Source organism: Mustela nivalis (assembly GCF_964662115.1).
Source record: "Mustela nivalis genome assembly, chromosome: 1".
NCBI classification, from domain to species: Eukaryota; Metazoa; Chordata; class Mammalia; order Carnivora; family Mustelidae; genus Mustela; species Mustela nivalis.
The window spans coordinates 5,525,317-5,553,274 of NC_139020.1; the positions used below are offsets into that span (position 1 = coordinate 5,525,317).

Genomic DNA, 27,958 nt, shown 5'->3' on the forward strand with positions numbered 1-27,958 from the left:
GATTTAAAAGAGTTCCCCAGGAAAGGTAGGAGGTGCTGGGGACACTACTCCGCCCTTCCTATATCACCCCTCCTCAGCCCCAGAACTAGAGCTTTAAGATTTTATTTTTATCTATTTATTTGAGAGAGAGAGAGAAAGAGCCGGAGAAAGAGCAGAGGGAGACGGACAGGCAACACTCTGCACTGAGCTCGGAGTCCAACGCAGGGCCTTATCTCACAACCCTGAGATCATGACCTGAGCCAAAATCAAGAGTCAGACACTATAAACGAATGGAACCACCCAGGCGCCCCACAACTGGAGCTTTCAAACAAGCCAGCGTCTTTACACGCAGAGAGTAATACAAGTTACCCGCTTGCTACACAGACAGCAAAATTCCCAGGCATCACCAGGAATGGTTGTTACACAAGCAGATTCAGAGGCTGCCTGCTGTGGTGCCAAGTCAGGGGGTCTGGAATGTATGTGTTTGGTGGACTCACACACTAAGAATGCCCAAAATGGAAACGCTTCCCAAGCAAGCTGCCACATTACAGGATGTTCCCATAATCTCCCTCTTGTGGATGTGATTAAAAAAAAAAAAAAGAAAAGAAAAATTAATCCAAAACCACGTTTATGATAATCACAATCTGGAGTTAAAACTCAGATCACCGCACAGAAGCTTTGTGACTGACAAAGAGCTTTGGGCTCAGTGGATCCAGGGAAATTTCATGGCCACTGTTTCTGTGCTCCCTCTGGCCACTGGTCACTCATCCGCAACAATTCCTGCCCCCACCCACCCCCCAGGCTGTTCAGAGACTCAGGCTGTGTCTGAAAGTGCTGAGAACACTGCAGGGTATGACACATTCAAGACGGCTAACATCATCCTAAATCAGTCTGATGAACTTGTCACGAGCTGAAGTTTGCAAATATTAGAACGCTTCATAATAAGGGAGACAGCTGGTGTTAAGCATTAAGGTCTGGCTCAAGATTCCAGAAATGGGATGGAGATTCCTACTGGAAAAAGTCAACACACATTGTTGACTTACTCAAACGTTCCCTCTCCGGGCATTTTCCTCCCTTACTGGAGAAAACGTTGAGTGTGCCAAGCGTCTGTCAATCATGTCTTGACGTGACAACCTTTCCTCTGATCTAGCACAGAAACAGCTGCTTCTCATCAGGGAGGAGTTGTTTAAAGAGAGGGAAGGGTCATCTCACTGGATTTGGTACTCAAACCAAGGAAGACAGCAGGTGATATTGTGACCTCATAACTCTCTTGTCTCTTCATTTAACTACCAAGTTTAGCAAAGTGATGCCGCTCTCTTCTAAAAGCCCAAACTCTCACCAAAACAGCAGTTTATCTCAGAAGCCACATGGCTCTTTCTTTCGCTTCCAATGTGCTGTGACCACAGTACGCTGAGAGTCTCAGTGTAATCTCCCTGAGTTTCACACCAAGAGAAGACTTACGTTCTCTCTCTCCTCCAGTGGAGCTCTCCCAAAGAAGCATGGCATATGAGCCATGAGGAGGTACAGTTTGTAACCAGAGCTGCACAGAAGAACCGTCCTTATTTTAATAATAATTTTTAATTCATCATATATGATATATACACGAATACACGCCTGCATATATATCATAGATGATTCAGTGTGATGCTAATTTTTAAATGAGTACATTTACAATGCATTGAAATAAAAATAAATAATGATCATATATTGATAAAAAGCAGGGCAGTGGACAGAAAGCACGGAATCTTGGAATGACCTTGCGCGCAATCCAACCCCTTTACTGTACGGATAAGATTCTTGGGACAAAGAGGCTCAGTAAACTGGACAAGGGCACTCAGAAAAAGGAGAAAACCCGGGGTTGTGACTCTTGTCTTTCTACTCATTTTGTGTGTCCAACTTGGAATATCTTCTGGGAAGATACATCCCAGGTTTTATGGGAAATGGGGAGTCTGTGGGCACTGGTCCCTGACTTGTGCGCTAGCGAAGGGTGGGGAACATAATGGCTCAAGGCAAATGCTTGAGTTGCTGGAAAGGATGCATATGTGCACCTGAAGACCACGGAAGATGATCTCCGCATTCAACACCGCTTGCCTTCCTCCCTGTGTTCCCTTACCCATCTGTGCACGTCAGGACCACACAACTGAATTTTGCAACTTTTAGCATCAGGACTGCCCTTTTTCCATCTGTGCAGAAAAGGAAGAAGTACTTCCCAGACGCTCTCATAGAAATGCTCAGAGTTTTAAAAAGGCCACATGGAGAGGTGCCTGGGTGACTCAGTGGGTTAAAGCCTCTGCCTTCGGCTCAGGTCATGATCTCAGGGTCCTGGGATCGAGTCCCGCATCGGGCTCTCTGCTCAGCAGGGAGCCTGCTTCCCCCCTCTCTCTCTCTGCCTGCCTCTCTGCCTACTTGTGATCTCTCTCTGTCAAATAAATAAATAAAATCTTTAAAAAAAAAAAAAAAAAGGCCAACATGGAATTTCTTGAAACCAACTAGATCAGTACAAAATGTCACCAGCAGCGTGTGCAAAGTGTGCTCCTATGCTCACTGTGGGGGGACACAGGAGGTCTCTGAATCAGTGAAACAAGGGATCGCAGCCACCCCCTCACCTGCCCTGTGGGCTCTGTGGCCGGGACTGTCCTGAGTGCCTCAGACATGTTAACCCGCTTACTTCTCACACCAACAACAAGCCCGGAACATAGATATTATTATTATTATCTCAGCTTTACAGATGAGGAAACTGAGGCACTGAGAAGTTAAGTAACTTGCCCAAAGCCACAAAGCAAGTAAGTAGGTGAGCTGGGATCGGAGCCCTGGCTGTCTGGTGTCCAAGCACCTGAAGAGGCTGGGCCAGGAGGCTGGGCCAGGAGGCTGGGTCAGGAGGCTGGGCCAGGAGGCTGGGCCAGGAGGCTGGGTCAGGAGGCTGGGTCAGGAGGCTGGGCCAGGAGGCAAGGCCTTCTTCACGATCTCCGTGCTGGGCAGCCCCCAGGTGTGATTGCCCAGTGATCAGGGAGTTTTCTTAAAAATGTCAATTTTCAGGGCTGCCTGGGTGGTTCAGTGGGTTAAGCCTCTGTCTTCAGCTCAGGTCATGGTCTCAGGGTCCTGGGATCGAGTTCCGCATTGGGCTCTCTGCTCAGCAGGGAGCCTGCTTCCCCCCGCCCCCCCCCCCCCGCCCCTCTGCTTGCCTCTAGGCCTACTTGTGATCTGTCTCTGTCAAATAGATAAAATCTTTAGAGGAGAAAAAAAAAAATGTCAATTTCCAGGCTGCACACAAACCAATTCAGTCAGAACCTCCGGGGAGGAGCCTGAGCCCCATCCTGTGTACTGAGGGTCCTGGAGACTAACAGCAGCCGGGAGAGAGAGCTTCTGCCCTATTCTTCTCCCTCTCATTTTACAAGCAAGGAACTGAGCCGCGGAGGTCAGCGACTTGCCCAGAGTCTCACAGCCAGACCCAGGGCTGTGACCCAGGACTGTGATGCCTCCACTCCGTCTGCCCTCAAAATTGCCACTCCTCACAAAACTAGGTTATAACCAGGAATCTCTGTGCTCTAGAGACCAGGTGCTTCCCCGTCCCCAGAATGTTGTTTTGCTCTAACGATTCACAGCCTGTACACCTGAGCGAGAAAACAAAGCAAGGCAGCTGGGAGCAATGAGAGTGGACAGTGCTCGTCCCAACGGGGCAGGGGAGGGGGTCCCACCTTTCACTGGTACCCGTGTCTGCAGGGCTTGAAGTCTGTGCTGCTTCTGGAATCAAGAAAATCGGTCTTTTCAAAAACATTAGCAGTACCCTTTGCAGTATGCTTTTCTTTCAAGAATCAGTGATTGTTTGGCTTGGACTAATTAGCCTTCCTAAACTGCTGGTGTCCTCCCTGCAACGACTCACGGGGACTGTTCCAGAAATGAACACAACGGACACAGACTCCTTGCACTTTCAGGAGGAGATGGGTGGCAAGATGGATGCTTATCGGTTGCTGGAGAAGCCTGCACAGCACAGGCGGGCTCCTTCTGGGCTCTCTGGATCCCCAGCTGTGCTCCTGGAAGCCTCCCAGACAGGAGCAGCCGGGGCTGTAATGAGGTCTTCAGCTACTACAACTTGCATAAAATACACAACACGCAGCCAGCCACCAGCTGCTCTGGATCTTGATGAATAATTTAGAAACAAATTACCCTTTTCCAAATGGGTCCAATAAAGTAAGATTCATTGCAAGGCACCCGATGAGCTCCCCTTTGAGGCGGTGGGGACTGCAGCTGCCATCATTAAGGCTGCTAACTTCCCTAGTCCGAGCCGACCAAGGAAGCACTCCGCTGAATGAAACCTGGTCAGGGGAAAGTAAGTGCCCCTTGCCCTTCCCTACAAAAGAAGAACTTTGCAGGCAAGTGAATCTCTAAAATTCATCTCTACGGGGTATCATCAATCAGACCAGACCTCTTTGTTGCACGGTTAACCTTGTTAAGATGTGTGGTTTAAACCATCGATTTCATTCCATTTGGTGTTAATGGAACTTTTTTTAAATCTTTCCTTTCAAAGCTTGGACCATACTTTAACATAATTGAATAGCTCCAAAGCCAGCTGGATTGGCTCCTTGGAGACATGGCTGATTCCGGGATAGAACAGGAAAAACGCAAAGGGAGTTCATAACATCATTTTGGGCCAAGTGCTTGAAAACTAATAGGGCCAGGTCAAAAGGACACCAGAGCCAGCTGGAAGGGATTCCCACTCGCCAAATCTGGAGCATTCTGAGCATCAAAATGAATAAGGACAGGAGGAGTTCATAGTGTATTGAATAAAAATGAGCCCATCCTAAAACCTTTTGAAAAAAGAAAAAGAAAACGTGGGAGAAGTTTCTTCTTACAGACGACTACCAACCAACAAATATGAAAATATGATGGAGCCGGAAAATCCTTCTTTCACAATCACCATAGAAACAACAGATTCAGGCAGTGACTTATTGATGAATGCAAAAACTTTTAGGGGAAAGACTGCTGGGAAATAAACTACTCGTACAGTATTCAATGAATACATATTAGTTACAATGCAGAAAGGGACCTTTACAATGGAGAAATCATTAACCGAATGATCAAACTTATTACCAATGATAGAAAAAATCGGCATCATGAGCCCACGTGACATTACCCATGACTTGCCTAGAATATTTACCCTCAAATCAAATTATGTTGGAAAACCTCAGACAAATCCGAATTGAAGGGCGTCTTGCGAAAATGGCCTGGACCCTTCAAAAATGTTTATGTCAGGAAAGACAGAAAAGGTGAGGGAAGCATTCAAAGTAAAGGGAAGAGACTACACCTGACAGCCAAGGGCAATGCATGGTCCTTGACTGGACATTGTTTTAGAGAAGAAAATTGCTATAAAGGATACTTAGTGACACTTTAATAGGGACTGTGTATTATATAACAGTCTTGTGTCAATGTCACATTTCCTGATTGTCAACTACACTGGGTGTGGTTAAATAGAATGCCTTTGATCTTGTGATATACATGCTGAGGTATTTAGGGGTAAACTGTCGTAAACTCTGAAATGGTTCAGAAAAAAAAAAAAAGCTGAGAGAAAGGCAAACATGACGAATATTAACATTAGTTATCTAGGTCAAGGTCCATGGGTATTCATTGTACTAGTCTTGCAACTTTGCTAAATGTTTTAGTTGTTAAAAATAATAAACTGGGGGGGGGGGCACCTGGGTGGCTCAGTCAGTTAAGCATCTGCCTTCAGCTCAGGACATGATCTCCAGGTCCTGGGATTGAGCCCTGCTTTGAGCCCCCTGCTCAGTGGGGAGTCTGCTTCTCCCTCTTCCCATGGCTGTCCCCCTGCTTGTGTTCTCTCTCTCTCTTTCTCAAATAAAATCTTTAAAAAACATTTTTAAATATGCTAAAATAAGTTGATCTTGACTTAAAATAAAAGAAACACAGATTTCTGCATCCTTTAGCCTCAAAAGCATTGATGTTCACCAGATCCATGTCAAAGATCTGGCAGTCCTGGACCCCTTTTCCTGCTAGCGAAAGCTGGTACTGGTACGGCTGCTCCATGTGGATGGAGTTTGATGGCTGTGTCCCAATGGGCCCATGCACTCTGTCTTCTACCTGACACATGTATTCATTCACACTTTCATTTCTGTTGTCTACCTGGTCTCTGGGAGCATCTGAGTCAGAGACAGGAGGCAAAGTCCTAACAACAGGGGAGCAAGCTTGTGCTTACTGCACTGAGGATCAATCCCTGCAATGCAAAGCACAGAATCCCTGGTATTGACCACAGGGTAGACTCTGAATGGATTTTTAGAGGTTCATGGAGACATTATCATGGGTTGACTTGTGTCTCCCTAAAATTCATATGTTTAACTACTAACCCCCAGTGCTCCCAGAATGTGAGCTTACTTGGAAATAGACTATTGCAGACATAATTTAACTAAGATCAGTTTATACTGGATGGGATGGGTCCTCTAATCCAATATGACTAGAGTCTTTATTTTAAAAAAAAGAGAAATTTGGACACAGAGAAGCACACAGGAAAAACCATGTGAAAATGAAAACAGAGGTTAGGCTGATGCTGCTAGAAGCCAAGAAACACCAAAGACTGCCAGAAAATACCAGAAGCTAAGAAAGAGGACTAGAGATCGTTCCCTTATAGTCTTCTGAAAGAACCAACCCTACCAACCCCTTGATTCAAACATCTAGCTAGATGAGGATCCACTCATAGTCCTGTTGTGCAGGTCAATTTGGTTAACATCAGAGAAGCACTTAAAACAGAGTCTTTACTTGGCAAATGCTGTAAAGCACTGTTTCATCTTCTTCTTCCTCGTCCCCCTCTTCCTCTCCTCCTTCTCCCCCTCCTTCCCCCTCCTTCTCTTTCCTCTTCTTCTGTTTCTCCTTCTTCTCCTTCTCCTCCTCCTTCTTTTTCTCCTCCTCCTCCTCCTCCTCTTCTTCTTCATCATCATCAGTCTTGCTCTGGCTATAGCTTTGTTCTGAACTTCTAATAAAGTTGCTTTTGTAGTGGGACAATCTTTGCACCAAGAGGGAACCCTTTCCTGGCTTCTGGCCGCTGTTCCACCCCAACCCAATGCATGACCTGGAATAGAGCACAGCACATCTCTGGGCCTCCCTTTCTACCCTCTTGCAAAATGAAGGACTTTAAGTAAATCTCCAGCTCTGGGTCCCATGTTTTCTCATTGGCCTGGGCTGACCCCGAGCTCAAGCAGTCTCTGCAGCCCTTTAGGCTGCGTAATTAAAGGTTTTGGTATGCCGAGTACCCTACAGTGGGTTCTCCTGGAGATCTAAACTTTGAATTATTTTTATTTAAAATCAATTAATTAACATACAGTGTATTGTTAGTTTCAGAGGTAGAGTCTAGTGATCCATCAGTTGCATACAACACCCCATGCTCATCACATGAAGTGCCTTCCTTAATACCCATCACTCAGTTACCCCATTCCCCCACCCAACTCCTCTCCAGCAACCCTCAGTTTGTTTACCATAGTTTAGAGTCTCGTATAGTTTGTCTCCCTCTCAGATTTCATCTCATTTATGTCACTTTGTTGGGTTTTAAGGAGTATAAGACTTGGTACATTCAAATACACTGTGGATTTGCCAGTTTAAAAAAAGTGAAACCATAATCTACTAAGATTGGAAGGAATCCAATAGCATCTGTACACCCCCCTCAAATATTAGAAGAACTTGTCTCATACTGGCCCAGGGGATGAGATTAAATGAAACAATGATTAAAAGATACAGAGAAACACTGACTTCAAGTATTTATCACTGAACTGATGCTGTTTTGTGATAAATAATCGTCAAAGTTCTTAATGGTTTCCACAGTGAGTAGAAAAGAAAGACACACCGAAGATGAAATTTAAAAGCAAATGGAATCATAGGGTCATGAAGCCGATGCTGATTGTCCGCATTACCATCCCTACCCAAAGTCAAGGTCACTCTACAATTGTCCTAGGCATTGTTGATTAAGAGCACCACATATAAAGTATAAGCATGCAACAATAATTTTTTTTATATAAAGCAAAATGTCTTCACTTACCCCAAGAAGGCTGAACCACAGTAAGATTCACAGTTACAGACTTGTGGGCATTCAGGCCCTTCATGTTAGCCAGGCATGTCAGAGTCCCGTTGCCCTGTGGCGTGAAAGTCAGGACGCTCACTGCACTTTGGAGGTCGTCGGGCTCCAGACCAGAATAATAGCTTGAGTGGCTCACCGGAACGCCGATCTCCCAGGAAATATCCGGGAGAGGGATCCAGCCCAATGCATGACAAGTCACATTACAGGGTTTATCCTCAGTGACTACAAGGTTGCCTCTGGGAATGAGCAACTCCCCCATAACTAGAGAAGAAAAGAGAAATGTTCTGAAGGAGTGACCATGACTCTCTTGGTTCCAAGTTTTCTTTACTTTTTCCTTCAAATCACAAATCACTAGCGTTATCTTCCCAAGTCCAAACTGGCTGTGTCTGTATCGAGAAACTTCACTCAGGTTTTATCTGTGTTATTGATAATTGATACCCACCAAGTTCATGAAAGAAGGTGAGGTTGCTCATCAGAAAACAAATAATTCCAGAGAAAATGTATAAATAAAAATCAGGATCCAGGGGAGTATAAATTATATGGAAAAGAGGGCAAATGTGCCTGCCCTAAGAGGCTACAGAACCACAACAAAGTAGGGTTGCCAAGTTGTCCTGGGAGCCAAAGCAAAAAGGGAAAAACCTTTACATTCTTCTCCATTGAAAGGAGATCACATCTCAAAGTCTTATGGAAAAGCAAGTCTCTCCTGGCCTTTGGTCAGTCAGATTCATTTTATTTATTTTTTGGGTCACACATTTTGAACGTAGCTTCTTATAACAGTTCCTTAAAGTATATTTCCAATTACAAATTGAATCAAAATCAAATCTAATGGCAAAAATGGTTCCCCTAAATCACATATCAGAATAGAATACTCTGATAAAGTATTTTCAGGATTTTATTAAAGTCCCACCTGCCCATGCCAGTGTGAACACTGTGGGCAAGCCGTCTGGACGGAGTGCTTGTGCGTGCTGCTATTAACCAGGTCCCCTGAGGACTGGCTCCGGTAAAGACACAGCCTTAGTGAAACACATAAATATTGGAACATCCCAAATAAAACAGCCTTCCTGTTGTGTAGTAGAACGGGAAGAACACTGGACTGAGGATCCAAAACTCTGTACTCACTCCTGGACACCACACACAATCGCCAGCAGCAAGTCACTGACATTTTCAGGCTCCGTTTTTCACTGGACAAGTGAAATAATTTGACTAAATCAGAGGTTTTCCAATGTTTAGGTTTCAGTATCTTTTAAAACCTTAAAAATCATGAAGACTCCAAAGACTTTATGTGGATTCTTCCTACCAATATTTACCATACTTGAAATCGAAACTTTTAAATATTTATCTTATAACAACAATGATAACCCACATGTATTTGTGAAAATATACCTCTATTTTTAAACCAAAATAAATTATTTGAAAAATCATTGTTTTATATTTATGTGAGTCTCTTTAATCCCTGGCTGGATTCTCATATCAGCTTCTGCATTCACTCTTTTGCAATATATTGCTTTAGTTGAAATATATTAAAAACATCTGACCCCCCTGTGGATATATAGGTGGAACAGTGAGAAGGCTTTTCAGATAATCAGGATAGTCTTTGATCCTGTACCAAAACTTCACAAGTAGTGGTTTCTTACAGGCTAGTCACATTGTGGAAACTGAACCTGTATAAAGGAATTATCATTTCCTTTTATGTTAAAATCCACTCTTCTATCTGGCACTACTATTGATCTTTCACTCTTGCATTCCTTTGTATCATTATCCCTTGATAATTTAGGGAATGAGGGTCCACAGAGTTATGCAGACTTTCCGAATGTACAGTGAGAGCCTCCCTGTGCACCTACTACAATGACAACAGGAAAGGCAACTCACATCTTAGTATTATTATGGGGCAGTTGTGACCTCACAGACCCTGAAAGGGTCTAGGGGATGCCCAAGGGTTCCCCAACTACATGGAACTGGGTCAGCTCTGAAAGCTCTTCTTACTCTGAGACGTTACATTTCCGATTATGACTTTCCTCAGCAGTCTCTTGGAATAAGTAGAGCATCTTTGCTAATGCAAGGATTACTACAAATGCAACAATGAGAGGGATTAGATTTGTCCTTCAAACTGGATTTTGTCCTTATTCCTTTTCCTCCATTCATTGTTTCATATGATGGACAGGTTTAAGATGACAGAAAACGGAAGGAATGGTATTGCCTCAATTAATAACGGATGATCTTGAACTGAAGTCTAGTGTCCCTCAAAACACAAGAGGTCTGGGCACCTAGGTGGCTCGGTCGCTGGACATCTGCCTTCTGCTTGGTTCATAATCCCAGGGTCCTGGGATCAAGCCCCACATCGGGGTCCCTGCTTAGCAGGAAGTCTGCTTCTCCCTCTCCCACTCTCCCTGCTTCTCTCTCTCACTGTCTCTCTCTCTCTGTGTCAAATAAATAAATAAAATTTTAAAAAAACAAAAAGAAAAAAATACAAGAGAACTAGAATTTGGTGCATGGTTGATAGACTGGACAAGTGAAAAGTCTGAAGCATTTCCTTTTTCTATATATATTTGTGATTCAACTTTTCCCATTGGCTTTCACAGAACTTATCAAGCAGCACGACAAACATTTTATACCAAGGTGATGACTAGAACATTCACATAGATTTTGGATGACTCAACATGGAGTTATGCAAGCTGTCTTTATTTTTATTGCTGATACACGAGGAGGAAAAAATAAATCTTTGGATAATTCGTTTTAAAAATAAAATGGATGCCTCCTCTTTTTTGAAGATTCTTTTTTCTTGAAAGAGATCCTGCTGTGCGGAGAACATTTGTTCCTCTAGGAACAAAGTGCCATTCCGGACACTGCAACCTGGGCAGTGCGACCACGTTTGGTCCCTGCTGTAAGGTTTCTTCTGCATGACCTTGGGAAAGAATTTAATCTCCATAGAAGCTTGTTTTTCCATTTGTATTAAAGCCAAAAGCTACAATAATTACCAACAAATAAAAATGCTTGTGTGGGTATATTCAGACAACTTCATAGATGCATAGCTTTGAGAAAGCTGCTATAAAACCACATGGATTGATGAACTTGATAGGCTATAAGCATATCAAGAAGTCATGCCTTTGACCCTGCTTTCTTGACCGAGGGGCGCTCGCTTCCTCTCTCCCTTTTCCATCTTACCTATCATCCTCAGACCCCCAAGCACAAAAAGGCACCTCACTATGGAGTCATCCATGAAATCTTGGCTTATACTCTCTTCCCCCTTCCCAATTTAAACCTAAGCTTGTCTCCCACTCAGGGTCCTTGCCAGTCTCTCCAATGCACCAATGCTATTCATGCCTTTGCTTTATCTACTCTTCATGTAAGGTCCTTAAGGGCAAGACTCTGCCTTATCCTACTCATCTCTGAGACCCCCTTCAGATGCCTCACACAAGGGCATGCTCTTATTGGGCAGGCAATAAGTAATAGCAGTTAGCTATATGGAGACTGCTAGAACCCAGGAGCTATTTTATAGGCTTTACATGAACCTACTCATGTGATCCCACAACTACCCTATACTGAGAAAACTAGGGCATGAGGCATCAGATAACATGGCCAAGGTCACACAGTTAGTAAGTGATGAAGCTGGAATCTTCATCTAGCATACAGGTCCCAGCCTGCATCATGAACCACCAGACCACTCTGGCTCCCAACTACATGTGCAATGAGCTGAACCAGACAGGACTTTGGAGTCTTCAAACCATCCTCTGTCACTGTTTCATCAAATCCTCACAGTAAACCAGCAAGGTGGACAGGGAAGCTCTATCCCCATCTTAGAGATGAAGAAGTGGAGCTTCCTCAGGGGTCACCAAGCTGGTCATTGATGAAAGCCAAATCAGAACTCAAATCTTTGATTCCCTTTCTCCTGTGTTCATTCCCTTATACCACAAATTATTATAATAAGAATTTAGTCGTGCAAACTAAGCCAATAATCTAGGTAGTCTCAGAAAAGCACTATTCAGAAAACGTCATCAAACCTCATAAAATTGAAGACACATAAACATAGAGAGACAACAATTTGACTAACAATTGACAACAATCACTAAGAAAAAAAAAAAAAACTAGAAATAGGTAGGTATGCATCTCTACCAAGTGTTATCAAACTGGATTTGATGCAACATTAACACAAATCCAACGTTTGGAAACTTCTCCTAGATAAGCAAATAAATAGACATAAGAAAACTTTCAAACATATGATGTGGTCTGCTGTAAGAAATGCTGCCACAGAAATCAGAAGCTCTACCAGCTCCAGTGCATCTAAAAATATCACCGAATTACAAAAAGAATGCAAAGTGATCAAACTTTGACAAAGATGTTCTGAATTCTTGTAAAACATCCTTTTTTTCACTATATGGAGTGTTTTGGAGCATCTCACAATTGAGCATCTCACAATTCCCTCTAAGAATGAAAAATAAGTCATCCATTACAGTAAGTTTCATTCACTCTTCTCTAAAACACTTGGTATACTTAGTGAACACACATCTTTGACTATAAGGACTTCTGGAGGCAGGAGAGAAGAGAAGATGGGCAGAGTTCAGCTGGAAAGGGGTAAAGGGTAAAGCATGATTCAAAGTGCATACAGGACGTAAGGCAAAGAGACAAAGTCAAGTGCATAAAAAACTAGAGAAAAGGCAGGGATTGGCAGTCCTCCCTAAATCAAAGAGCAGTGACCACAACTGGCCTGGGGAGAATCCGGGCTAAATGTCACAAAAGCTATCAGCACTGATACAGTTCAGATGGAAAGGGGTAAGATCTGTGTTTAAGAATCTTAGTGAGAGAAACAGGAAAGGAGACGAGAGATGAGAGAAACAGCAAGAAGGGAAGTAGAAAGAGAATCAGTGAGGGAGGGGGTGAGATCGATACTCGTTGGTTTGGGATCATTCCAAGTGTAAGTCCAGGAGCCAGCAGACCCATCATCACACGTACATGAGCTCCGAAGGGTCCTTCCATTCCCCTGGTGTCTGACCCAGCAGGTGCCACCTGCTCCGCTCAGGGGCCCCTGTGTACCCACCTTGGACGGAAAGGAAGGCAGAGGCATCCCGGTCGCTGTTCTGGAGGCTGCATTTGATGCGCCCGGTGTCCCCGAGCTGCACGTCATGGATTATCATCTCAGAGATGGAGTTGCCGCCCTCTTCATAGCTGGCGGAGGTAAAGCGGTCGTTGGTGATGATGGGCTCTGTGGGCGTGACGCTCAGCACCACCGTGTCATTCAGAGCCCACATGATGAGCCTCCAGCCCGGCGAGACGGTGCAGTTGAAGCGAGCCTCCGAGCCCTCCAGCACCGTTGCATTCTTGGGGCCTTCTATGATTTGATAGCTGGATCCAGACGCTAGAAGGCAGCCAGTTTTTCAAGGAGGTAAGTGAGCGGATCGATGTAAGTCAACCGTACGGTTTAACCCTTCTGTATTTACCAGCTGTGACCTCTGGAGACCCAGTGGTCAGACTCCATGTCTTCCTGACCCCGACACCATGTGACAGGAAGCCACACACCCCTCCTTTCCAATCCCTCCCTTCACAGTTCTCAGCGCTCCCACCAAACTGGAAGCAAAAAAAGATGCTTTCCTCAACCTCCAGAGATATGTTACCTGAATACCCAGAGCCCAGCTCTGCCAAGAAAAGTGTTTTTCACCTTTACTATGAAATGGGAGTTATCTTCCCAGTAAAAGGGGAAGGAAGGATCTTTGATTCCCACCTCTGAGGAAATCCCAAGGCTTCTCTTCACAAAGAGAATGGGGAACACAGTATGCGGTGATCACAGCCCCGTGTGTACCCTGCACTATTAGAGCCCCCAAGTGGGATGCTCAGGACAGTGTCTGGGCTGGAGAATAAACAAGGTCAAGAGAGAAGGAATCCAGTTGGGAAAAGACAACAGCTGCGTCCTGAGTACGCTGTCATGGAGTGATAGGTCCGTCAGTCACCAAGTATCAAGAGAACCGGACTATCATGAGTCACACTTCTCCTCTTAAGGTCCAGAAGAGACCTCAGTGGGGAGATACAAAGAGAGGGAATAGGGTAGATAGAAGGATGTGGGGATGGGCTTTCCTATTGCGAACCACCAAGCGATGCGTCCGGCAGCCTCGTCCAAGTCTCACCACCCTGAGCACTGGGTTTTAAACCCCAGCAGACAGTCAGGTGCTCACAAGCGTAAGACCACGGTCTCTCAGGTAAGACTCCTGACTCAATGGACAAGCAATCTCAACTTCTCCATGCCCCACTCCCCTCAGCTGCAAACACAGTCACTAATACTACGGCAACTTGTTTCAAAAGCCAAATATGATAATCCACTTGACGTCCTTCAGAGGACCCCCAAGCCCTCAGCAAATGTCATTTCTATGCGACAAGCCAAGGATGTCACAGATTGAAGTAAAATTTCTTCCTTCACCCTTTACACCACATTCAACCCTTAGCTCACCAGATGCACCGTGACTCCAGTGAAATCTGGAGTGACAGCTCCTGACTGGTATTCCACATGGGGTACACCAAGGGCTCTCCAGCTCACGTGACCTCAGCCATAATCACCTGAGATGGATTGCTCTACACCAGAAGAGCTCAGGATATCTTCTGGGCATTTAGGACCGAAGTTCTGATCATCTTAGAGGAGCCAACCAGCAGTGAAAGTTTTCAACGCCTTCCCATGTTTGTAATAAAAATTCAAAGTAAAACTTGCACAGCAAAGGATAGTCTTCAAAATCTCTGAATGCTCATGTTTTTACCACCTATTGTTTAACAACAAAGAAGTAAAGAGCAGCAATGCCCAGGACTTGGACCACAGCAGTGAGCTGAGACCCAAACTCGGACCTTCTCTCTTTCTTCCTTTCCCTTCTGATCTCACTCAGGGTTTACAGCAAAAAGGACCCCTGGCAGACCATGCCTGGTGGTTTCTTCTCAGCCCTACCTGCTTCATCAGTAAGACAACAATGGATTCCTCTGACTTTCCGGAGCTTTATGATTCTGGTGGGTCCACCAGGCAGCCAGCTATATACACTGATGGCCCCAAATCAAAGCAGCCCCCCGCCCTTCCAGCTTCATAAGGTCAACTTGTATTACAGGTTCTAAAAGAATCTCATTACAGCCCTACAGCTTCCTGGGGAGACACCACACCCTGGACAGGCATTATCATGTTAACACATCACCTGAGCGCCCAGGATGCACTGTCTGCTGCACAGACAGTGTCCCAGAGGCAAACAGGACTCACGGGAGAGGCAGCCAGGATCAAGGTCAAGGAAGGGATCCTGTGGAGTCCAAAGAGGCAGAACCGAGGGCAAATCAGAATTAACTAAAAGGGTTGCTGTGTTTGGGTAAGCATGATGGCTATTCATTTTTTTTTTTCTTTTTGGAGGGAGGGGTGTCTCTGGGTGTGATAGGAAATGAGAGATGGTGAGATCCTAAAAGAACAGCCACTACTGGGTATCCTCCCTTATCCCTGGACAAGTGCCTCTGATCCAAGGATCCCTTTGATCTGGGATTTTAGAAAAAGAAAAAAGCTTGAGGAGGGAAATCAGAATTGATTCCCCAGGGAAGCCACATCCTCTGTGACAACTCAGCTCTTTCTACAAGCCCTGAGCTGCACCTTAAGAAGAAGGACAAAAGAAAAAAAAGAGCCAAATCTACACCCTGAGGAAAGACACACACTCTCTCCACCCCACAGTGTGACAACAGTGCTCTTCTCCTGTTCCTGATGCAGGTCACAAGAGCTAAGTGGACAGAACCCAGGTTTGGATGTGGACAGAACTCGGACGGCTGAGACCCTGGCTTCCCCGCCAGGAGCTCGGTCCAAGCAGTCCCACTGAATACGCAGACCCGTTCAGAACCATGACTCCCTCATGGCCTGGTGGGGGTAGACAGCTTATTTCACTCCAAGCCAGCAGACTGCTGCGTGTGACCAAGACAACACGTAGGCCACATACCTTACTTCACAGGTGGGAGGTGAGGCAGAGGAAGACCAAATGGGAACACCTTGAGTTTGAGCCTGCCCTCTAAATTAAACAGGAGGCACCCCGTCTTAAGCACTCCATTCCCCTGACAGCGTCACCCACAGTCTTGGCTTCCCACCATGGGTAAAGCCATCGTTAGGCCTGCCTCGTGACTCAGAAGCTATATCCCGATAATGTGAGGTCCTGGAGCCTCCTTCCTCTCCCTGAGTCCTATCAGCTATGGTGTGTGTAACCCTGCCCTGTACAGAACAAATAGGAGAAAACTGTAAATAAGACCTTCATCAAACACAAAACCTCCCTTTCCTTCTCCTCCCCCTTTCATTCTGTAGAGCAAACAGGCAAATTGGGGCAGAGCCACAGCAAAGATCAGGGTCCCCCTCCCAGACACTTCCCTGGCTGCCAACTGTGGTGGTCGCCCAACTCAGGAGTCAATCCACTTCCAGGATCCTCACTCACACGCACACTCTAATTTCCATCTTAGCATCCCAACACCTTGCTTCCTCCCCTGCCGTGGATCCTACTCCACCAGGCATCTCTATGAATGACGGGCTGCAGCCCCGACTGAAGTGCATCTCTTTGAGTCACTGCATCTTCCCATCTGCAAAATGGGAATCACTCCAACAGTAGCTCCTCTGCCTGCTTCCGTGCCTCCCACCAGCCCTCCATCACTTGATCCTAAACATGGATGATACCAACCTTCTGCAAAAGCGGTCTCATAGCTCCCTGTGGGAGCAGCTGGCCGTCTCCCTGGCAGGAGGTTAGACCCCCCTATTCTTCCACTCTCCTCCAGCAGGCTCCTCACTGTACCTGAGGACCCCTCACCTTCCCCCTTCTCTTACTCAGCACTGGAAAGGAATCAAAAAGCAGACAATTAAAAGCAGAAGGGTCAAAGGGAAATGAAATGGATTTAGCAGCAGAGAAATGGTTTGGTATGACAGCTCTGAGAAAGAAAACGGGAGTCGGAACACATCAGCAATCGGGACAGCCGAAAGGAAACTGGAAAGTGAGGGAGGGGTTCTGAAACACCTGCAGAGTCCCCGCAATCACTGCTGTGCCACCAGCACCCAGAACTGTTATCTACATGACAACCAACCAGTGGGATCTTCTCAGCAAACCAGTGTGATCACAGACCCCTCCTCCACCTCCCACCTCCATACTCAGACTTTGTTTAAATATTTTAAACACATCCACTTCAGATAAAGAGCAGATAACCCTTACCATTACCATATTTTAAGACCTTGCTTAGTCTCACACTAACCTCCTTCTGCCCCAAACTCCAGACTCCGGCCACCAGACTATCCTAAATTTATCAAACTTACCAAGTCTTTCTGGCCCCAGGGCCTTTGCACAGACAGTGATCAGCCTGGCATACCAGTCTTGCTTACACCTCAGCTCCCAGTCTAGTTGTCTCCTCCCCAGGGAAGCCTTCCCAGACTATTAGGTTGAATTATCCTATAACTGGCTTTCAAATTGTAGAAGCAATTATCACAATGGTGATTTTATATTGATTTTTCACCTAATGCCTGATTCCCCTGCTAGACTGTAAGATATTTGTTAGCAGGGACTATGCCTGGTTTTGCTCATCGCCACATCCCAGTGCCTGCAATTAAATGGCACCGAACAGGCCCTCAGGGAATACTCACTGAGTAAATAAGTAAGGGTGTTGGGTTCTAAATAACCCATTACACTGGGGAAGGTAGAGAGGAGAGAGCTGACAGGAATCCGTTGGATGCACAGAGACACATGAAAGTGTCTCTACTCCAAGACTTTCCAAGATGAAACATCCAAGGGGCTCAGGCTTTTGTGATGGACCCCATCTCCCAGGGGGCATAGGAATTAGCCCATACCCTCTTCCCTCCTGGAACAACCATCTCCACGCCTCAACCAGAGCCATCCCTTTGTCCAAAATAGAGAGTCAGGGAAAAATACCTCAGAAAAACGGTAGACCCCCTGGCATATCAGTTTCCTGCTGAGCTGCTAGAAGAGATCTTTGCTGCTGTGGCTGAAATAGCCACGGTAGAGTCTTGTCCTTAAAATGTGTGCTGAGTGTGTGGTCTACTAGCCCCAAGATAAGTTCTAAGCTCCACACGAGTGGGGACAGTGGTCACTCTCCACTCTACAAACAAATGTTTATCCAGCAGCTACTAAACATCTCTCACTGTGCACTGTAAGCCAGGAGTTTCCAAACATCTTGGTGCCCAAAAACTTGTAACACCACAGCCTGGTCTCCTGGGTTTAATGTCTCCACACACCCAAACCAAAACTCACAAAACAGTCCCTACTGCCCATAACACACCCCAATAGTCCCTATACTGTTTTATGTCTTTTCCGTTTTTTCAATAAATATTGAATATTGGGGGAGGGGATATCAGAGTGTCTGAAAGGGGGCATTCGTGGGAGGTGCTTGATGTCACTGTTGATACACGAAGGTATTCAGTTTGTGAAAAGTCATCAAACGGCACCTCTATGACTTGTGCGCTTTTCTCTATGTTTATTATGCTTAAGTACAATGCCTTAAAGTCACCACATAAGGAATACAGCGCAGATAGCTTTGCAGTTTAAAACCTAGTTGAGGGGTGCCTGGGTGGCTCAGTGGGTTAAGCCTCTGCCTTCGGCTCAGGTCATGATCCCAGGGTCCTGGGATCGAGCCCCGCGTCAGGCTCTCTGCTCAGTGGGGAGCCTGCTTCCTCCTCTCTCTCTCTCTGCCTGCCTCTCTGCTTACTTGTGATCTCTGCCTGTCAAATAAAAAAATAAATCTTAAAAAAAAAAAAAAAAAACACCTAGTTGAGAAGACAAGACAAACACACCCGAAGCAAAGAAATCTAGACAAGACATAATGAGAGAACGCTGGGGGAGCCAACTCCACGGCCCCTAAGGACCCCTTAGTCTGCTCGCTCCTTCTCCTGCAAAGTGAAGTCAGATCAGGAGGCCCTGGCCAGGGATACCCTGGAGTCCACGCCAGCTCACACCCTGAGGGAGACCCAGGATGAGGAGAAGCCGGTGGGAGAAATGTCAGGCCTCACAGGCATCCGCATGCCCCTCCCCCCGCCGCCCCGTCAATAAACAGGAGCTGGGATTGTCACCCTGAACACTGCCAGGTCAGGAGGGCTTCAGGCAGGAGGAATTGGGCCTTCCTTGAAGGCCAACTATACATGGAAGAAGAGAAAACCAGGAAGAGGATGGGACATTTGAGTAAGAGCATGAGCATGGGAAGGTACAGAAGGCAAAGACCCACACCAGCCACAACCCAATGAACAGGACTAGTGGGCCAGATGCCCATGAAGGACTTCTCCCACAGCTCAGTCAGCAGAGCTGGGAAATGGGCCCACCCGGAGAGACCCCACTGAGGGAAGGGCCCAAGGCAGAAGCTTCTGGCAGTCACCTGTCCAGGCTGCCTCCTCTGGGTTCCCTTCTGCCCACTTCCGCGGGTGCCCATGAAAGTTCCACCGAGCTCGCAAGAGCCCTACCTGCCAGCCCGGCCAGGACAACCAGTGCGGCCGGGATGCCTTTCCAGCTGCTCTCCATCCCCACACGTTTTCTTCACCCCTGCAGAAACAAAGCAGGCAGGTCACAGTCTGCCACGGATGAACATCTGCCGTTCCGAGCACACAGAGCCCCTCCTAGCTCATGGGTCCATGGATGGGTTAGAGCTTCTCGGCATGGTCACGGCACCAGCCACCCCCTTCCACCTGCTGGATCAGAAGCTCCAGGGGCAAGCCCAGAGATCTGTCTAAGCAATGCAACAAGGAGCCAGCTCTGGCACGTGCTCAAGTTTGAGAATCACTGTATTAATTGATCTTACTCCCAAGCCCAAGTATAAATTACGGAATTCAGATGGTATACCATTACCGCGGAAGCCCTCACCAAGATGCAGGGGTGCGGGCTTACTGCTCTTCATTTCAATCATGGTGTTTTAATCACTGGGAAAAAGAAATCCTGCCTATGAGAAGTTCACATTATCAAAAAGAGGCAACAAAATAGGAAGAAAAAAATAGAACATAAGCTTATTAGAAGGTGCCAAAGCTATGAAGAAAAATAGAATAGGAGAGTGTGTACAAGTGTGCATGGGGTGGGCTGACTATGACCACAATTAGGGAAGTTGGAGAAAGGCTCCCGAGAAGCTGCCCTGTGAACAGTGAAGGAGGCGAGGTTGACAGCCCCGGGGGCATCTTCAGAGGAGCTTTCCAGGCAGCGGAGCAGCAGGTACAAAGGCCCTGGGGTGGGATGGTGCCTGGCATGTTTGAGAGGGCTCCAGGGCTGGGGCAGAGCGAGGAGCGAGGGAGAGGGGGAGAGGTCAGAGCTAGAGGAGGCCAGGGTAGACTGAGTGAGGCCTTACTGGCCCCTTGACAGCACAGGGAGACCCTGTCATGTCCACCTCTTGGCCCTTCCTTTGAATCTCGTGTTCTTGGATAACCCTCTGCTCACCCTACACCCCACATGCTACCTTGTGATTTTCCCCTTCTCCCCTGCGACCAGCCTATGTGATGAAGTCACACGCTCCAGGAGGTCCCACTGGAGCGTTTAAAGGACATCACGCACTGAACAGGCCGGGAACTGTCCGCAAAAACGACAGACCCTTAGCCGCAGAAAGGGGTCTTTTTCTTTCAAACATGCTTCAACACCACCATGTGGCACACAGCTCCCTAACCGGGGAATGGTTTTCTGTGGCTTTGGCATGGACGGAGATTTCAGGGCCCCATCAGCCAGTGGGGAGAACCCGGGGGAGCCCAACCAAACCCTCCAAAATGTGGGGTGCTGGGTTCTGGGAGAAACACCTCCCCAACCGTGGGATTTTGTCGCGAGCTGACACCTGTCCAGGGCTTCAGTCCCCTTTCTTCTGGTACAGACCAAAAGAGACAGACCTCACAGCAACACACAAGCAGAAATACAAGCAGGGAGACAGGGCACAGACTAAAACCCGCCACGCCTCAGTCTGCAGAGCACACAGCATGCAGGTCGCAAAGACACCTGAGCGGTGGTTTGAAGCATGGCAAAGATACTCAGCCCTGTGACCCACTTTCCCTCCTAGCGAGATCCTGGGCATTCACAACTCACGAGGAGGAACATAGGCTTTCTACCCCGTTTGTTTCTCCGATGTGTTGGGAAAGCAAAACTGAGCATGTGTGCTCAACCATAACCATTCGTGGGCTTAAGGTAAAATTCAAAGAATGTGTGCCACGGCCCCAGCGGCGGTGGACCCCGCCCCGGCCGTAATCTAAAACAGGCTTAGGGATCCGCACAAATACGTCTCAGCAGCAAGTGCACAAACACCCGAAGTGAAATCACAGCCTTCCCGGACCGGTTCCAGATCCCGAATCATGAAGCGCCAAATAAATCATTTACTAACTGTCAAAGTTCGATGAGCACAAGGCAGCAGGCCAGGCACCGCACCAGTCCACTGCGGGTGTAGCCCAGAGAGCTGCACCCCAGCAGCAGCTGGAGGCGAAGCTGAACCATCACGTCATAGAAGCTTACACATTTCACCGAAAGCAATAAATGCCAAGGGCGCAGCCAGCGCTATTGAAACTGCGGTGGTGGCATAAGATCCACCGCGGATGCTGATAACCCAGCTGAATGGGGCGCCGGCCTGCGGCCAGAGGGCTGCGTTTGCTGCAGGCTCCGTTCTGCCGCTGTCCTCTCGGGCCCTGGCCTCTCCGTCGGACGGGCACTTGGTTTCCACAGAGCCCAGCGGAACCCCCAGGGCGGGCGGGTCAGGAGCTCCCGAGAGCTGCAGGACCTCGAGCGGGATTCCCGCAGACGCTGATGCGCGCCCGGCTCCCTGTGAGGGTGCGTGCCGTCAGGAAGCCGATTTCAAGTTTTAACTGAACTCAGACATTTCGCTTTAATTAAATTAGAACCTACGGCAAGTAATTTGCAAGTTAATATCTCTAGGGAGAAGCGGGACAGATCCCTGAGTTGATCTCATTTCTTTTGTGATGGAAGATTGGAAGTGCCCCCTTCCACCAAGAACCATAAGATACCTGGGAATAAACCTAACCAAAGAGGTAAAGGATCTGTGCTCGAGGAACTACAGAACACTCATGAAAGAAATTGAAGAAGACACAGAAAGATGGAAGACCATTCCATGCTCTTGGATCGGAAGAATAAACATTGTTAAAATGTCTATACTGCCTAGAGCGATCTATACTTTTAATGCCATTCTGATCCAAATTCCACCAGTATTCTTCAAAGAGCTGGAGCAAATAATCCAAAAATTTGTATGGAATCGGAAGAGACTCCGAATTGCTAAGGAAATGTTGAAAAACAAAAATAAAACTGGGGGCATCACCTTACCTGATTTCAAGCTTTACTACAAAGCTGTGATCACCAAGACAGCATGGTGATCACATAGACCAGTGGAACAGAGTATAGAGCCCAGATATGGACCCTCAACTCTATGGTCAAATAATCTTCGACAAAACAGGAAAAAATATACAGTGGGAAAAAGACAGTCTCTTCAATAAATGGTGCTGGGAAAACTGGACAGCTATATGTAGAAGAATGAAACTCGACCATTCTCTTACACCGTACAAAAATAAACTCAAAATGGATAAAAGACCTCAACTTGAGGCAGGAATCCATCCGAATCCTAGAGGAGCACAGAGGCAGTGACCTCTTCGGTATCGGTATCGGGTGAGAAGATGCAAAGCCTCCTTAAGATCTCACACCTGGGGCGCTTGGGGGGCTCCGTGGGTTAACGCCTCTGCCTTCGGCTCAGGTCATGATCCCAGGGTCCTGGGATGGAGCCTCCAATGGGGCTCTCTGCTCAGCAGGGAGCCTGCTCCCCCCCCCCATCCCTGCCTCTGCCTGCTTGTGATCTCTTTCTCTCTGTCTCTCTGTCAAATAAATAAATAAAATCTTAAAAAAAAAAAAATCTCACACCTTATTAAACAGTATGGCACAGGCAGGGCTGAACCACCGACCAGCCCCCTACTGCCCAGACAAGGCAAAAACAGAAGGCGTGGTCTCAGGGAGGGCAGTGCTGGACTTTACCATCTCACTCGACGCCCCACACACAAGCCCTTCTTTCTGGGGCCTGGGAAGTAGCTTGAGATGGTAAAATCCGAAGGCGCCTGCCGACGTTCTGTTCCAGGCAGCGGCCTGAAGCCGAGACCCGACAGGATGGACAAGGGCCCCTCAGGGTGACTGAGACTCAGCCGTCGCAAAATCCGTGCAAGGGGCGGCCTGCAGCCGTCGGGGCGTTCCGGTGACTGGCACCAGCTCAGCCCGGCGTCCGGCGGCCCGCGGGGACTTCAGAGCGGCTCCCCTTCCCTTCCCGCAAACGGCGTTTGCAGGTGCGCGCGCTGGACAGCGGAGCCGCCGGCGTTTGCCCGCGCGGGAAGCCTGAGCCCAGACTGCGGCGCCTCGGCTTGCCCTGCGCGCGGAGCGCAGCGCGCTGTGACAGGGGCTCCCGCTCCAGGAGCAAGTCTCCCGAACTCCGAAACGCCCAGGGCAGCCCCCTTTTAATGTTTAACTCTGTGTCCCTTGGGCACACACAACGAGTGTGTGTTTGCTGGCGGGACGCTTTTCCCGGGACAGCAGCCAGAGGCCTGCGGCCCGGCGACCCGCCCCTCAGCCGAGACAGGTGCCCGGGGACCAGCCCGCTGGACAGACAGACGCCCGGCCGCCGGCCGGAGCCGCCTTACCTCGGGCAGGAAGGCCTCCTTCCTCTCCGGGGCTTCAGAGGAGGTTCTCGGATCCCCGGGGCTTCTGGCCGGGGCTCGGCCTCACTCCGCGCGGACGCAGGAGCGCCCCTGCGCGACCCCCCGAGGATCCCGACCCACGTCACCGCTAACAGGAAGTTCCCGGCGAAATGGCTCGCCCGCGTCACAGGCCAGGCTCTAAACACAGAGGTGGCCTCTGCCTGCCACCCGCCTCTCGCTCCCGGAAGGAGAGCGTGCCCCAGAGTTGACATTTTTCCTGCTAATCATTAGCCAGCCCCAAACAGCAGCCTGGGCAGTGCGGTGGGGCCGGACACGCCACGGCCGCCTCGGGGTCACGGCCGCGGGCCCTGGGCCTCCGCCCCGGCTCCTCCCCGGGCCGCTCTCGGTCCTGGGCCCGCAGCCCTGCCTGCGCCCCGGGGGCCTGGCCGGTGGTCCCTCTTGCCCAGGCTGGGGGTCCTTCCCGCCCCAGGACGCGGGTCTGGACAACCTCGCCGCCCTCTGGCGTCAGTGCAGGCCCGGGGCTGGCGGAGCCGGTTCCTTCTCTGGGCCTGGCACCCGCACCGCTGCAAGAACAGGTTTTTGGCTGAAAGGAAAGAAGCCCCGAGGGGGGAGCCTTCTGGAATGTGGCCACTCTGCGTGAACAAAGGAACTTGGCTTCTCCAACCACTGTGGAAACTTCTGGAAAAGGCCACCACCTGGAATCCGCTGCGTAGCCCGGTCCTGAACGGTTTGCTCTCTGCGGTTCTCTCTGAGCGTCTGGCTTGTCTCCCTCGATGCGTTTTCATCTTGTCAGGGGACTCGGGGTCAAGGGCCTCTAACAGAATAGCCACCGGCATGTGGGTCATGTACTCCGCGGAAGACACCGACACAAATCAGTCCCGGTGGGGAGGGGATGTTCTCCCCGGCTGAACAGGATCAGAGTACGTTCCAAAACATGCACCTTTGGCATGAAGATTACTTTAAGCTGAAAATATTTGACATTTAACCAACTTTTTTGGAAAAAGCCTTCTCAGAGCTTCCCTTTGCTGACTGACAGCAGTCACTACTGGGAAATAAGGCTGCCATAAATTCTTCTTCAGGATGGATCTACCCGCAGAAGGGGGAACACTAATAAAGCCTATTCCAGACCCCTTCTCCACAGGGAGCTTGTGACCCAGAATAAGATTGAAAGACCACTCTTATGTATAGATAAGGTATAGATAAACATTATCACAAATTTTCCCATCTCCTGTCGCTTCTCCTGAAAATCTATTTGTCCTTCCAAAAACAAAAACAAAACCAAACAAAACCTGCTTGTTTTTCCCATAAGAAGCCTTCCTTTGTCCTCTTCACTTTCCCCTACTAAAGTATGTAAGTCAGTAACTAACCACTTAGTAAGCCAGAAAAATCCTTTGTTATGCATGCAGAATAAACCTGTATCTTGTTAACCTGTCTTCTGTCCATTTAATTCTCAAGTCCCAGGCATGGCACCTAAGAGGGTTAAGGAAAGCATTTTTTTTTCCTCCTTCCCTACAAGGTCCTGTGCTGAAGCTGGTCATAAAAAATGGTGAGCAAAACAGATTCCAGGAGGCCATGCATGAGTCAAATAATCTCCCCAATACACCCAGGGCTGTAGCCTTTTATTTATGAGTTATGTCCTCAAAGGCCAAGCATAGTTCAAAACTCAAATAATTCCAGAACAATGAGCCACAAAAATGAATGACTAAGAAAAGGGTTAAGGTATAGGCAGGGAGAGATAGGAGGTCCGCCTTCCCCTGACTAGACCCACATAGGTGGCTCTGTGACCAGGCTCACAGAAAACCCAGATATGGAAATGCTGAGGGGTCCGAAACCAGTTTGTCACAAATGTCATAGACAGGTATTTTCATCATAGTTACAATCGGACCACTGAAAGTTACCAAACTTTCACTCAAAGTAGTCAACGGTGCTACCAGTGACTTGTCAAGATTTAAATTCCTTGATCAGTTTTCTAGAAAAGACTAACCATAGTGGGAACCCACTCAGGACCTCTGTCACTCTAAAGAGCTTTCCTTCTCTGCTCTCACCTTCATTTAATAAACTTTCACTTCACATCACCCTATTGTCCACGAGAAACTCATTCTTCAACTCGGTGAGACAACTCTACAATCATACAACATGAAAACCCAAGACCAGTGTAGCTGATTTTTCCCCCTGATACACCTTTTAAAATTTCCTCAGTTCCAATCCTACTATTTAGTCTCAGTCAGTACCAAGAGTCAGGAAGACTGGCCTTCGGAGCACAGTCTTAGCCTCAGCACGACTACTGGAGAATATGGTTAAGACCTTCTAGAAACTTTAAGTTACGATAACAATGTGTAGGAGGGCGAAAAAAATGTTCTTACATCCTCCTTGGTTTTGTGGCATGGGTTCTGAAAATTAAACTGACAAAAGACAGGTTAACAAGAGAAAGACAAGAGAATAGTGAGAGTTTATTGATCTAGACAGCCTGCATACAGACAGGGGAAACTCAGTGCTGAGAAACCCAAAGGAGTCTTCACAAGACAATACATCTGAAGAGAACTGACAGGACCAAGGAGAAGAAATGTAGGCTTCTACACATGGCAAACCGTGGATAGGTGAATGCTTGGGGGAGACTTAAAGGAAGAGGAGGTTGTGCAAGGTTTGTTTTGTAGAACCTGGTAAGAGTGTCCCATGGTTAAAATCATAGCTTTGCCCTTCTCCATACAGGAGAGGAGAGGGCACACTTTGTTTGGGGTCTTCTGTTCCTCAGTACTTGTTATAAAGCCTTCCAATCTTGAATGTGTGTGTACGCGCGTGTGTATATCTATGACTGTGTCTACATGTGTACGACGAGTATAACTTATAACTTTTTATTGAAGTATTATATATCATCTTATATACAAAATCTGCTGTTTGTTTTTTACCTAACCCACTAAACTGGATTGGATAGTGTCTCCCCAAAACTCCTATCTGCCGAGAACTTCAGAATCTGTTCTTATTTGGAAATAGGGTCTCCGCAGATATAACTGGTTACATTAGGTGAGATCATATTGCATTACAGAGAGCCCTAATCCAGTATGACTGGTGTCCTTAGGGGAGGAGAGAAAGGTGGACCCAGATACACACACAGAAGAACATTTGCGTGAAGACACACACAGGAATGTACCACGTGACAACAGAGGTGGAGATGGGTGTGTTGTACCTACTAGAAATACCAAGGACTGCTGGTGACCCCCAGAAGCTATGAGAGACAAGGAAGGCATCTGCCCTAGAGCCATCAGAGGGAGTATGGCCAAGCCAGCACCTCGTTGTCAGACCTCCAGCCTCCAGAACAGAGAGAATTAATGTGTCTTATTTTGCGGTACTTTGTGACAGTAGCCCTAGGCAACTCATAAAAGCACTTTACCACATAGCCTAAGTGTCTTTCCATAAATGTGTGCCCTTACAAAACAATTTTAGGTGCCTAAAAAGTCTTGTCTGTGGCTGTACCATCAGTTATTTAAAGAATTCTTTATTATTAAACATGAACTTGCATCTACATTTCAGCTACTAGAAATCTTTTACCTGAAGAATCACGTCTTACTTTCATGTATTATATAGTAGAACGTAATTTTATAGCTTCTTAATTTAACGCTACATCATAAGCATTGTTCCCTATCATTAAAAACCATTCATGAGCACCATCTTAATGTCATAATAACATGCTCTATTATGATACAGAATACAGCATCATTACAAGTGTATCGTAATGACAATAAGAATACCCATGTGGTTAGACCTCATGTGGCTTCCATCTTTTTAGTGTTGCAGATAACACCGGCATGCATGTATTTATATACAGAGAGGGCGGGGGATGCATAGCAACATTAGACTCTTTTCATTTAGGATCATGTGAAAACATTAGTCACTTTAAAATGACTGATAAAGTTATGAGAGTTTCCAGAACCATGCCAACTTGGGATCCCATATGAGTTTTGAAGATGACTTATTTCACCCCACCCTCCACATCATGGGATGCGGCCATATTTATGAGTGTGGTTAATTGGAATAATTAATAATTAAATGATAATTAATAATAATTAATTGATAATTAATAATTAATTAATAATAATTATGAACCCCTCTTGGTTCATTAGAATGCAAAGTTAATAAACCCCTCTTGTGACTAGGAATTTGCAAAATGCTGCCTGTCCTTGATTCATAAAATCCAGGAGGAAAGTCGGTAGAATAATGTGCCCTTGAAGTTGCAGGGCTATTTTCTCTCCCTCGAGGTAGAAATGTGCTAGTGTCTTTACCTTCTTTTT

The 27,958-nt window shown here is 47.1% G+C and overlaps 1 protein-coding gene across 12 annotated transcripts in view; it reads right to left on the reverse strand.

The window, feature by feature from the left end:
* IGSF5 (immunoglobulin superfamily member 5) overlaps positions 1–25,109 on the reverse strand; it is a 74,806-nt gene extending 49,697 nt beyond the window's left edge. For 2 of the 12 annotated variants that reach the window (XM_082697545.1, XM_082697540.1), the window contains exons 1-4: positions 23,655–25,106; positions 19,476–19,554; positions 13,086–13,403; positions 8,015–8,314 (exon numbers count right to left, since the gene is read on the reverse strand). In XM_082697545.1, coding sequence (XP_082553671.1) covers positions 8,015–8,314; positions 13,086–13,403; positions 19,476–19,533 — 676 coding nt within the window. In that variant the 5' untranslated portion in view covers positions 19,534–19,554; positions 23,655–25,106. Of the gene's footprint in view, positions 1–8,014; positions 8,315–13,085; positions 13,404–16,704; positions 16,854–19,475; positions 19,555–23,654 lie in introns of all 12 variants that reach the window. The other 10 variants (XM_082697546.1, XM_082697544.1, XM_082697549.1 and 7 more) reach the window with 10 other exon arrangements.
* Positions 25,110–27,958: the final 2,849 nt, after the last annotated feature.